Consider the following 13827-nt stretch of genomic DNA (forward strand, 5'->3'; position numbering starts at 1 on the left):
TGAGCACACGATCAGGCAGAATTATCCCAAAACCATTTCGAAATTAAGGGAACTATAATTTCAAATGGCAGGAATTAAGATTACCCAGTCACCAAAATGTCAGCAATTAAACAAGCAAAAATAGAGACAAAACAATCAAAAGCAATATCACAGTACATACAGTAAATGAAGAAAAAAAAAAAACATTTATTCGAACACTTTAGTTTAAAACCAAAAACCTTTAGTTATCACGTGTGTAACTTTAAATAAAGGTTGGTCAGCAAAACAGCTCACATAGGAGCAATAAGAAGACAACAAATGGTTAAAAGTTTTGTTTATTTAAAGCTGTGATGTCAAGCTACAGAGAATTGGTGCTACGACTAAATCAAACATTGATCAAGTTAAGCAAGTTTCGATAATTTGTAATCTGTAACCCAGGTGACTACAGAGGGCCCTTCAATATGTTTTAAACAGTTTTGGTAGGATATAACTTTTTCAATTTAGGTCAATAATAATTGAGATGGGGATTTCATCACAGAACTTAAATTGTACAACAACAAAAAATTGACACATTGGCATCTGTCAGTTTATATACAATTACACTAAACGAAAGATCTCACTGAACAGCCAATCGCCAAAAAATGCACACTGTATGAAAGACAAACTTCCCTGCACAGTCACTGTGATTAGTCACACTTTTACTGTTGTTTTCCCATTAAAAGGTCAAGGTTTGTTTATTCACCAGCTGTGAGTGAACAGTTTGCAGAGAGAATGTGGACCTGGATGCTCAAAAAATAAAACGAGGTGCTCTGCAGGCGGTTTTCAGTCATCTGTGCCGTCCAACACACTCTGGCTGAGGGCCAGATCCCAGTAGTGCTCTGTGCCATGCTTCTTGAAGTGCTCCCTGGCCATGCTCTCAGTGGGGCACTGTTTGAATTTAATTTCTCCATAACTGCGCTCTTTTGCCGTTCCCTGAAGAACCAAGATAATCCAAATGAGTATGACCAAATATGGTAATAAAATGAAAACAAAATCAGAGCATACAATACTGAAAGCAACAAAATCAACGTGCGGGAAAAAATTAAATAATGGCACACTCACTTCCCAAATTAACCAACATTTGTTGTTCCTTTTTGTGTCATCATCACCATCTGGATCTGGAAATTAAAATAGATATTCATGATAAAGTAAATAAAGTGTTTAAATATACAGTAAAATCAGATTTCAAGATGCTCTCACCATCTCTTTTGCTGTTGTGTTCTTCCCACTTAATTCTGTGCATCATCAGTCGCTTGAACTTTTTCTGAGATTTAGGTCCTTGAAAACAGAAAATTCAGATTCAAATAATGAAGGTGAAAATGTAACAACTAACATTATATTATATGCTTTTCTTTTTAATTTTATTTATTTTTTTGTTTGTTTTTGTGGCATCCAGTGTGGTGAGCAAAACAGAAATTTCATTGTTCAGGGAAATGTGTTTCTTTACTGTGTACATAACAAACACTTTGAATCTGAATTATTATCAATATTGAAAATATACCAGACTTAGCCAAAAGGCTATTTTTCATCTGCAGTCCCTGAACATAAATGTTCAATTGTCACCCTAAAATAATACTAATTACAGGAAATATACAGTAAAATGTTAAACACATACTGTACGTAGCTTATATTTTTAGTAATGCACATCTTTTGAAAAACAATTATTTCTAATACAGCACCATGTCAACAAAGTAAATCTCTTTTTTTTTCTGTTACCTCCTTCTACCACAACCAGATTGACGTCTCTGTGCAGAACGACTGTGCCTGTCAAGTACAGCTGGTTGGCATTTGCCTCCACTTTAAACTTCTTGGCTGGATTTTGCAGGTTGCGGATTCTGTAGAAAGACGATAAAGTGTTTCACTTAGGGTTAGGGTTTATCATACCAACAGCCACACTTTGTTAGTGTATCCTAACCTGTAAACTCCAATATGAACACCATTAGTAAGGTCTTCTTTCAACCGTTTTACTTTTTTCTCTTTCCTTTGCTCTGCTGTCAGTTTACGAGCTGCGTTAGCCTCCTCGTGAGCCCTGCAAAGAGATAAGAAAGGCGTTAAATCCTGTCACAGCACCAGTGCAAACAATAAATTAAAGAACAGGAAGATCAACAATAATACTAACTTTTGTCTCTTGGCCATCTGTGCTCTGACGTGAGCTTCGACCTTTGTGGGATCTTGAACTGCCTCAGTGCCCAAGACTCTCATCAAGTTGGAGATTCGAACTAAGAGAGCACACGTTAGTCAGTTAGTCTCATGTGTTCTAATGGTGTGTAACTGGACTGATTTGTTGGTGTACCTTTGGGTTCAGGTGGAGGCATTAATCCCAACCGGACCCTTTCTTGCAGTTCTTTTTGTGTCTCTCTTCGTGTTTGTCTTCTTAGTTTCTTCTGTTCTTTCTTTGTCAAATAAACTCCTAATGTTACTGGTTTATCAGCGTCAACTGAAGGCAAGAGCAGATATAGTGTCCAGTATGAAATTAAGGAAGGATACAAAGATCATAACATCTAAAAGAACGATGCATCATAACTTGTAATTGGATAAAGATACAGAAAAGCTTCTACAAGCTGGGAGAAAAAAACTCAAAGAATGCAAAGATGGGATCCTTTGAAAAAAAAAAAAAAAAGGAGGTAGAATGTATATTACGTTAAGTATTTACTTTCTTAACAGTAGCCGTAGAAGTGCCAAAAAACAAGCACACAAACAACTTTCTGCAAACAAACAATTAGAAACATTGGATTTCAATATCCATTACAATTGTTTTCATATAAAAAGTTTTAATATACATGAATTGAGTGTGCTTACCTGGAGGGCTAATTTGAGCGGGATGTTCTACAAGGTTGGTCACACCAAAAAGCTCTAAATCTTCAAAATCAGTCTCTGACGTTCTTAAGGAGAAAAATAATAATGTTGGAAAACAGTATCAAAACTGTGCTCTATGATCTGCAACATCAAGCATAGGCCTTATAGACAGTAATGCAGTTCCTTACATATCTATGTAGGAAGGCAAGATGAACGAGTCCCACCACTCGATGCTTGGCACTTCACCTTCTCCAATCTCTTTTTTTGGGGCTATCAGTGCCAGCTTAGTAGACGCCTGGATTCCTGTCTTTTTCGCTGCCTGTGAAATCTCATTCTGCAACCGCTCCAGCTGGGCCTGAATGCAAAGATTATTGTGATACGTACGTAAAAAGATTGATCTATCAGGTTAAAAATACAGCAGGACAATATGATAGCTTTCTAATCTGCACCCTTCTTACTAGAGGGATGATTTTACATAAGTGGAAAGATGCATTATCACCCACGTATGTAGGTTGGGTCAAAGAAGTCACATACTTTATTCAATTAGAGAAAATTCATTACTCTACAAAAGGATCAAAACAAACAAATCTATGAATTTTTACTTATTTGGAAAATGTGAAAGCAGATTACATTTTTTGATGTGATATAATTGTATTTATATTATTGTAATGCATTGATTGACATTGTTTTTTTTTTTGGGGGGGGGGGTTGTCTTGTGAACTGTTATTCTTGAGTTATCTGGCCTTCCGTAACAGGGTGGGATGGGGGGAGAAAAGAAGTAGGGCCCTATAAAATCCACGTTAACGAAGTCGTGGACGGAATCACGGAATTGACCAATGAAAACGGAATTCCCCGTTAAACACGAAAATTGACAGAATGTGGATGAAACACAGTCACGGTGAGGAAAGGAACATTTTTTTTATGGGGGAAAATTTTCCAGGGACTGCTCATTAGGTGCTTGCCCTCCTCCCATCCTGACCCCTTCAAAGATGGTCTAAAACACCTGAAACATCATCTAAATTGCCAAAAAAAACCACACAACTCATCCCTCACTCCAAAATACGGATCCACCAGTTCCTGCTTAACTTTAATGTGTCTGTGAAGCTCTGCTCATTGCTCATGAAGTGCTGCTGCGCTCCGTGAAAACATGAGCAGTTTCACGTGCACAGAGTGTTTGAATAGCATCGTATCAGTGCTACAAACGATCAGTGGGAAAAGTTGTGTTGTAGGGGACGAGATCACCGATGCCAGGGATTGAAGAGTCTGAAACATCATAGGTTATTGATAACTTGATAGCTTCTGATACTGTAAAATATACTGTCCCCTAGTGGTGAAATAACTGATGCATCTCGTGTCTATTCATTTTTGTCTAATCATCTGGAATAATATCATCAGGATAATTTAGATTAGGTTAATTTAAATTAAGTTGATCAATACTTAATCAATAAACCTGCTCAGATTTAGTTAACATTGATGCCTGAGGGGAACATGGGTGACATAAATGCTGCTCTCATACATCTGCATTAGACATAATAATTAAAAAAGAGCAGTCAGAATAATATATGTCAGTACAACTTAACCTTTTAATTGCATCTTGCTCATTATTTTAAATTACATTTTCATTATTGACACATTTTTGTTTAATTATGGTTTTCCATTTTTATTAGTATTTATTTTGTTTCCTCACAGGAGTTAAAAACAAGTATTTTCTGAAAACAATGATTAAGAATTCTAAAAAACTGAATTATAAAAAAAAGAATTCCGGAATTCACAAGATTTGGGAAAAAATTAATTGATTATATAGGGCTATGATGTATGTGTTGAATGATGCCATCTGGATTATTCGAAAAATTTTAAAAAAAAGACCTTGTTTAAAAAATAATAATAATAATACAGCAGGAAGAAGCTGAATCCAGGATGTGTACCTTAGTTCTAATTCTTTGAGCGATCTTCTCAAATCGCCCCTGCTCATGAAATTTAAAGCCCTTGCGAGCACGCTGAGCTGCATTCACAGTTACACGTTGGTCAAAGTATGACGTGGATTCCATGTCATCCCCAGGCTTCTTCTCCAGCTGAGCTCTGAACTGCTCCCTTTTCACTGCTCGGATATTTGCTGGACAAGAAACAACAAGATTACAAAAAATTAGACAAAATGATTATGTTTGAGTTGACTCACATTGTAAGAGCTATTTAGATAGCAGTAAATAAAACACACGTGCCATCTTGTATCAACATAGTATAGAAAACAACAATATCACTGTAGCCCTACAGCTTGCACACCTTTTAATGTGGGCATACGATGTGTGAGTTCAACCTCTTTTCCACTGGCATCCACAGTTCGTCCTTTATCATCCAAAATCAAAGGCGTTGGCTTATTCACCTCCTTGATTTCCACCCTCCTGTACATGCAAAACAATACAAAGCATTTTACTTTCTCGTCCTATCAAACAATTAACTTGCTTTCTGCACTGAGGCACGACTCACGGTGGAGCAATTCCCATTGCCTGTAGGTTAGCCAGCGCTACAAAGTTTGGAGGCCCAGGGGCGACCAGGGGGCCAAGGATGCCAGGCTTCATGGATAACTGGGACTGAATGCGAGCCTGTAGCTCAGCAGCTTTTCGGGCCTTCTCGATGGCGTCGTTCATGAAACTGGCTGCCTGAGATGGGGCGATGGAGGACGCACCACCAGCTGCTGCGGGACCGCCAAGCAGTCGAGAGATGTCCAACTGTGACTGCAGAATAAAAAAAAAAGAAAATAACACCCGATATTGATTTTACTGCCAAATATTTGACACCTTGTCAGGTTTTTAGACCGTGAGAAAAATGTCTTACTGTGGCAGAAGAAACTGGAGCGGGAAAGCTCAGTTGTTTTTTTCTCTCTTCAATTTGTTTAGTGGCTGCTTCCATCATTTGTTTGATCTGGTAATACAGGAAAAATGTAGCCAATTGCAATAAAAAGAAAAGAAAATTAGACATATTATATAAATATCAATAGCTTACCTGCATTTTAGTAAGCATGCCAGGGCTTTCAGATGGAGGTCCAGGTACGACCTCAGGTTCTTCTACCTCCTGAAAGCGAGGGACCCGTTTACGCTTTGGTACCGTTCCATCTCCCAAGTCTGCTGGTTCTCGCACACTAACTTTTTCAGGTTCCTCCTTAAACACATCCTAAGTAAACAAAACAACAAATACACAGAAAAATAAACAATATTTTATCATGACGTGATGTGGCTTTATTGGCAACAGCATTCAAACCTTTCAGTAAATGCTGCCTTACCTTCAGGTCTCTTTTCCTGTTCCTGTCTCCAGCTTTGTTACCACGGGAACTGCGGCTTTCTTCAAGCGCTTCAAAAAGACGCTCAACAAAACCTCCGGCAGAGTCATCGAGGAAAGGACGTAACTGGTCTGCAGATGACAAAGAGTCAGCACTGATTTACTGATCACTTGAGTAATTTTCTTTGGTGGTAGTATAAACACTAAAATATAAAGAAAAAGACATAGTGCACGTTGGTTAAAAGCTGATCATTTTACTATTATGTGTGGCATCAATCCCCTGTATAGGCTGAATTGGTTTGGCAGATTTTAGGTACAGAAGATATAATAAAACAGGAGAGTGCGTTAATGCTTTGCTGCCATGTCTACAGAGTTATAGTATGTCACAAATACGCTTACCAAATACAAGATGTACATTATTAGTTGTACCTGCGTTTGTTACGTACACTACGAAACAAAAAGATGACATTTATTTGTCTATATTTTTTTCCAATGAGTGTGTGTGATTGATAAGTCCATTATCTCTGCAGAAATTACCTATAGTTTTCCTTTTGTCCAGTCCTTTGCCCACACAGTGCAGAGCAGCAGTGACCACAGTGGGCTCCGAGAAGCCCAGCACCTTTTTTACCGTGCGCTCCACCCATGGCCTCAGTTCTTCTACCTCCCGTTTTGGAAGAGACATCTTCCACACCTGCACAACAAAAATCAGATTCTTTTCTTTTTTAAGTACTGGTAACTTTATGACGCATCTTTATGACATGGTGTCAGCATGACTCGGTTGTGGTAGTCAGTACCATCTCATTTGTTTTTCCTTCCTTTGTCTTGTCAACCTGTACTTGATTTTTGGCCTATTTTCACCCCTCCCCTGTTCTTGATCTCAGAGCATCCTGTATAGTGTATACTACCATACAATTTCCACTTCTGATTAGCGACAATAGCTCAGTTCGTAGGGCTATGAGTTGGGTACCAGAGGGTCACCTGTTCAAGTCCGGAGCAGACAAAACAACAAAACAAAACCAAGTTGTTCTGGTAGCTGGAGAGGTGCCTTCTCGAGCACTGCCGATGTGCCCTTGAGCAAGGCACCAAACCCCAACAATGCTCCCTTCATTGTAAAGCAACTTTGAGTACCCAGAAAAGCGCTATATAAAATTGATGTATAATAATAGTAATAACTCAATTACAGTGACTGATTTGTTTCAAATTGCACCTCCTGCCTAATATTTAGTGCATTGGTTTGCACATTATGCACCTTTTGTATGAAAGTAGGCATTAAAACTTGCTACGTCCATTTTTTGGCCAAATTCTACTACCGTATGTCTCTGCTTGAACCATAGATGGTTCTAGAAGTATCCCCTCTATTCTTTCCCCAACATTTCTACTGAAGTCTACTCTTTCTCTACTTCATTGAAACCAGTTAGAGAGAAGAAAAAAAAAAACTATTTTTCAACTCAACCTGAGGAGCACTGATCACATTCCCTACACCGTCTGCTTCTAGCTTTATGACCGTTATGGTCAGGCAAGATCTACAAACATCTTAACATGAGGCCAGTATTTATTTTCACTAAATGAGAACCTCAGAAGTGAAGAAGAATTTCATAATAAACAGAAAATACAGCCATTATTAAAATCTAAACCAATTGTATTTGATTTTTTTTTTTTAATTGATTTACAAATGCATAGTCTAGCATCCACTCGTGCACACGCGCACACACACGATCAACATCGTTCTACTGATAAAAACCCACTCAGTGATAAGATTCACAGCACATGTAGTCAGCTGTTGGACATGCATGTATTGTTGTTGTAAATTCTGCAAACTCGGACCCATCGACGTTGAGATCTGTCACATCCGCTTAAACTCGCAGGGTCATTGCTAACTAATGTTAGCACGATGCTACGTAAAAAAACTGCTTCGTTAAGCTCACAAACCTTTGAGTGTGCTGACTTTTACTGTCAGCTGGTTTCCGCTGTAAAAGTCAAACAGCGAGGGGAAGGTTTTCGTGGCCTTTATCACTCAAAACAGCGAAGTTTACTGTAAAACTTTATATCCAAGCTCTCCGTCCACACGACGTATTGGTATCGCGACCCGGTACCGGAAGTGACGACATCATAGCTTCCTGTCTGATTGTGTTTTGTTGCAGCTGCTGCCACCTAGCAGAAAAAAACCTACATCATGTTCCTTATATTTTTATTCTAAAGGTACAGCAGATTTTTAAAATGTTTTATATTTAATTCACTATCAGCATCTCTTCATATTATGTTGTGACTGTGTGATTCAGCACCAAAGAGGGACTGAGACATTATAAGCAGGTTCTGATGTTGTGTCTTGCCAGGATTAATTAATAAGTCTCTAACTTTGTTTGCACTTTATTTACCTTACATAAGGTGAATACAAATAGTTGGAAAGCAGCTGACCAGCTACAGGGCTTGTTTGAAAAGGATTTTAAAGTCAAACAGAGGCTCATGTGTCTAAAAAAAAAAACAACAACAAATTAAAAAAATTAAAATAAACAAATTCAGTTATTTTGATGATCAACATGAGCAAAATTAGGAAAATCAACCAGAATACCTCTTGTTGCATACTGCAATAAATATATATAGCATGCCTATTTCTCATTTAATCCTTTAATCCTTGCTTTTTTTTAATTTTTCTAACAACTATGTTGTGTAGGACCGGGCGATCGAGAGGTTGGGGGTTCGATCCCAGTACCTGACTATGTGTCGAAGTGTCCTTGGGCAAGACACTGAACCCTAAGTTGCTCCCAGTGGTCGACTAGCGCCTTGCATGGCAGTCCTGTCCCACTGGTGTGTGAATGTGAGAGTGATTGGGTGAATGAGCTGATATGTAAAGCGCTTTGAGACTGCTTCAGTGTGGGGATAAAGCGCTATATAAAATCAAGTCCATTTACATTTATCTGACAGCCTCAAGAAGAATTGCGCACACTTATTTTTTGTTAATACAAAGTTTCTTGTAAAACTACGAAAGAGAATTAGAGCCACATGTGATTTTTTTTTTTTTTTGGAGTTCTGACTTTAAACTCAGAATTTTGAGATTAAAATCAGAATTCTGAGAATAAAGTAAGAATTCTGACTTTAATCTCAAAATGCTGACTTTATTCTCCAAATTCTGACTTTACTCTCAGATTTCGGACTTTTAAAGTCAGAATTCTGACTTTATTCTCAAAGATCTGAGTTTAAAATCAGAACTCCAACAAAAATTCACATGTGGCCCTAATACTCTTCCATACAAAACTGATGGTATCAGTGTTGAACAAAAACCTTCAGCTTTAGTTTAGTTTTGGGTTATAAAATATCTTTACATTTTTTGTTGTTGTTGTTGAAGGTTAATCATTTCCCCACTTGCCTTTCCTAAGTATCCACACAATCGTGTTAAACCCAGTACCCTTTTACAGATTATAGATTATCAGGTGATTTTCACTTCCTCTCTTTTGTAAACCCTCCCCCTAATTTTTCTCCCTTTTTTTGCACAATGTGGGTCAATCGTGTGTTTGTGCAGCATGAATCAGTAGTGGTGAGCCTGAGGCATTACCAGTCTGCCAAAATCACCCCCTCTCTCTGCAACAACCCACGTCCATGTTTTTACTCACAGTGCTGCAATGGTATGTGGAACCATCAGGATAAACCGTAAACCCAATGTATTATGGTTGCCAGATGAGATCTTTTTTCATCTCTAATGGGTCAGTCAATCATTACAACCACACTTATCTCCCACCACTACACATTGCACCTTTTACATGGCCACAGTTTGCACTCACTCCCCCCTGACCTATGGTTTACTATCAACTATTTGACTGAAGTGACTTAAACAGAGATTCTGAGGATAACATCGCTTATTAGGTACAGATAAATCTCTGCAAATTTAGTTAGGTGCAAAAAATATCACCATAAACATTTAATAAATTCTAAGATTTCATGCCTGTTACTCATGCAGTTTTACAACAAGCCTGATTTAATAAAAGCAAAGCTAACAGCATGATGTTACACTTCATTATCTGCTCAAACACACATTTAAATTGTTTTATTACTCTTCATATCACTTTATTGAAATATAAGTTTCGGGATGCTTGTCAACTTGGGTAATGTCATCTTTCCAGACATGCAACCATGAGGTGATGATGATGGTATTTCTATCATACATTTTGTTTGAAAACTGTCAGCTTTTAGTTGAACAGATAATTCATGTTTCTATTAGATGATCTTTAATTTCATTTGGACAATACATGACATTAAACACTGAGCTGAGCCGTACCCTTGTTACACGTCTCATTCAAGCAGCATGTTTATTTATTTCAGACAAAATGTTTGAAAAAACAGTTAATTTATTTTTTTAAGAGGAAAAAGTTACATTTTTAAAGACATTTTACATACATTTTCAGAACGTCAAAAAATATAGTAAAAAATGAAGAGTTATGAATATATTTTTTACCTGTAAAACTATAGATTATTGAACTTCCGAAAAACGTACTTGAATGTTTTTTCTCTCTTATATTCAATGTCCTTATTCATAAATTGTGTTTTATGAACAGCTCTCCCACATAAATACAGTACTTCTGTAACTAGTTACTTATCTATTATTTCTCTATTATTAGGGATGTCCCGATACAACTTTTTGCAGCCTTGAGTATTGGCCGATACCAATATTGATCTGATGCAATTTCTGCACAAATCATACACACTTTTATTACTTATTTTGTAGAATGAAAATGCGTGATCAAGTGCTGTTACTCAGACAGAGAACAATAGTCAGCAACAGTAGATATGAGAAAAACTGACCCATTTATTATTAACCAACTGGTTACATACATTTTAACCTTCAACATCTATCTACAGTATTCTACAATTGAATAAATATAATATATATCAGAGATTTTAGACGGAGTCCGATAAAATCCGATATTTGTTTTCTGGCTGATATCGGACCGATATCCGATATCAACATCGGATCGGGACACCCCTATTTATTGCTAGCTCAAGTAGTTACCGTGGATTTTCACAGAAAACAGTCTTTTACAGCTTTTCTTTCCCTTTGATGATATGGCCTGGGGACAGTTACGTTTTTATTGAAGGAATAACACTTTAATGCTCAGTGAGTCTCTTGACATCACAGTTGCCATTCACCCACCTCGCCGACCACCGTGACCCCCCTAAATTGGCTCTAACACGTGCTGTCTGCCCCCTTCCTCTCTATCCCCCCTCCATGTTATGTAATGACACCTCAGCACATAATATGCTCCAGACATTTCTACACAAGTACGCACAGACAAACAAAATGCCCATTCTTTTACCCACACTGACAAACTCAGTGATTTTTATCTCGTCTGTGCAGCCAAAACATGTGCATTACAGCTTGTGGTTTGCACTGTTTGAATTATTCTATTATACTGCTGTAATGCCAAGCATAAACATGTGCAATTTGTAAAGCACTAATTATCGACTCAGGTTAGCACCCTGCATACATGATATGAATGTTACATAACAGGAGACTTCATGACTTTATTGGATTTTCTATCAACAAGCTTTGATTCCTCTGCTGCGTTATGGTATATTTCATCATGATGACCCAGTTTTATTTCATTGCATCTGACAGGGGCTGTAAATCATCTTGGAGGATGCGGTCTCCCAGGACTCTGCTGACTTTACTTCACACATGTGCTGCGAGGACCTCCGAGTGTGTATCAATGTGAGTCCACGTGCGAGCACCAGAGTCCCACATCACCACTAACTATCAGTAATCTTTTATCTCTCACACTCCCACTGCAATAATGGGCCTCTCTGTTAGTGAACCCATAGTTTTCTCTGCACACCTCCATCTCACCTCCTCATCATCAACACATCCAACCCTGGTGATTCCCTTTTGCTTGCTGTTCTGAATTATTGAGCCGTCCACTGCGATGGCGTCATCACAGCACAGGCTCCATCATGGGAATACATTGAGGCCAAAGAAAACTGATGAGGAATGTTATGTGCCTGTAGCTCAACTGTGTCCCAAATATAACACACAATGTCATGAGGTAACACGTGCGTCCTTGAACGTGTTTAGGCCCAGAATCATTGGTGGCTACACCGTATGGTGACATCACAATTATGTGGTATTACACAGATGGTGGGATAAGGAACCCCATCAGCCCTCCTCTACGTGAGGGATGCTGCTGCTTGGACTCCAATAAAACACAAATTACCTCCAAACAGTGTTGATTTTCATCATGGGATCAGCCACTGTGCAAATTTAATGAGCATCCAGGCTGTTTTTTTTGACTCGTCTGCACCAAAACTCCCCGTGGACTTAGTGTGAGTAAGAGAGAAAGAGTGTGTGTGTGTGTGTGTGTATGTGTGCATGTAAGTAGTGTAAAGTCACATCGTGGCTTTGGCTCACGTGAATTACATAGAAATGCAGAAACTAAATTATGGGGGAGGGGATCTTAAATAAGTGAATAAGCACCTCATTGTGTCTGTCCCTTCATTACTCCGCACACGAGGCAAAACAACACATGGGCTTTGAAAGCATTTAACTGTTCAAACCAATAATGGGATGTGGACCTGGAACTAAAATCTAACATGTGATAAGAGCTGCACTTAAGCTCATTATGTGGGATCCTATGGATGCACCACTACGCATGGGTCAGTGAGTCCAACAACACGCCGGGTATTGTGTAAACAACTACATGTATAAACATGGACAACACAAAGTTTATGTAATACTCTATAGTACAGATGTATGATAGAAAGTCTATAAACTATGAAATGTTGTCAGGTTTACGTCCCCACATGTCCTCGTCCTGTCCTTTCCTTCCTAACCATCGTCTCATCCTACAGAGGAGAAAGGATGGGGCGATGGAGGGCAAGTGTTTGTCTGCTAAAAACTGCATGGATACAAGGGGGGGTCGAGGGGGGAGAGAAAAAAGGGAAGTAAGGGGAGGCGGGGGGGCTGCCTCTGTTTTTGTAACGTAGCAGTCAGTGTGTCAGCGACAGGCCTATCACACAATCAGCCAGTCAGTGTGTCAGAGAGTGCGACGGGGAGTGGCACACACTGCTGCATCTCTGATTGTGGCTCTGGGTCTGTTTGTTTGTGTATTTCTGTGCACATGCGGGGATGAATCATGCATTATGAACAAAACCACACCCTCACCAAAATGTGTGTTTCCTCGGAAAAATCCTGAAGGTCTCCATGTTTCTAAATAAAGGAGGAAGGGCACATTCCAGAGCAGGCTCCCAAACTCTCTTTGTTTTCTTAAAAAATAATGAAAGAATTTTCACAAAATGTGTATAGTAAAAGTACAGTCTTGACATTAATAACCTTTTGAGCAAGCAACCACTTTAAAAATGATGCTATTTCTGCATTAGAAATAAAGTCCCTGATTCTTTTTGAAAAAAAAATAACCAAAAACATAATAAATGCAACAAATCTTGCCACAAAATGATCATGTGCATATTTCTTGTTGAGTGATAGCACAGATTAGGTTGAGGTTTGATTTATTAGCTTAACTAGTGCAGTGCCCGTAGGAAGTATGTCTTGCTGTAAAAAAGTGGGAGGTTAAGTAGCTTTTTCATTGATGGTTTACTCGAGAGCTTTAATTTCTCTTTAATTGAGAATAAACGTTAAAACCCTACAACTATGAGCTGTTCTGCAAAACTGCATTTAAGACTAATTTATGAAATAATTCATCAACGATATCATTGCAGTCCAAACAAATCCGACGTTGCACACCCTTAAACCAAGCA

The 13827-nt window shown here is 38.4% G+C and overlaps 1 protein-coding gene across 1 annotated transcript; it reads right to left on the reverse strand.

Annotated features, from left to right (window-relative positions):
- Positions 1–298: 298 nt before the first annotated feature.
- prpf3 (PRP3 pre-mRNA processing factor 3 homolog (yeast)) lies at positions 299–8180 on the reverse strand. The gene is made up of 17 exons (XM_028471766.1): positions 8017–8180; positions 6625–6778; positions 6092–6219; positions 5815–5982; positions 5647–5733; positions 5299–5546; positions 5095–5213; positions 4740–4927; positions 3003–3169; positions 2818–2900; positions 2312–2455; positions 2138–2237; positions 1934–2047; positions 1735–1853; positions 1219–1296; positions 1081–1136; positions 299–951 (listed from the first exon to the last, which is right to left on the reverse strand). Exons 2-17 carry the CDS (start codon positions 6767–6769, stop codon positions 802–804), a joined length of 2094 nt encoding a protein of 697 aa, XP_028327567.1. The 5' UTR covers positions 6770–6778; positions 8017–8180; the 3' UTR covers positions 299–801.
- Positions 8181–13827: the final 5647 nt, after the last annotated feature.

This window comes from Gouania willdenowi, chromosome 16 (assembly GCF_900634775.1).
Source record: "Gouania willdenowi chromosome 16, fGouWil2.1, whole genome shotgun sequence".
In the NCBI taxonomy this organism is placed as follows: domain Eukaryota; kingdom Metazoa; phylum Chordata; class Actinopteri; order Blenniiformes; family Gobiesocidae; genus Gouania; species Gouania willdenowi.

Coding starts and splice junctions, on each gene's coding strand:
- prpf3 (XM_028471766.1), bottom strand. CDS start 6,769: ATGTCTCTTCCAAAACGGGAGGTAGAAGAACTGAGGCCATGGGTGGAG. Junction 5,983..6,091: donor ACAGGAAAAGAGACCTGAAG/GTAAGGCAGCAT, acceptor TTGTTTACTTAG/GATGTGTTTAAGGAGGAACC. Junction 1,137..1,218: donor ACACAACAGCAAAAGAGATG/GTGAGAGCATCT, acceptor TTTAATTTCCAG/ATCCAGATGGTGATGATGAC.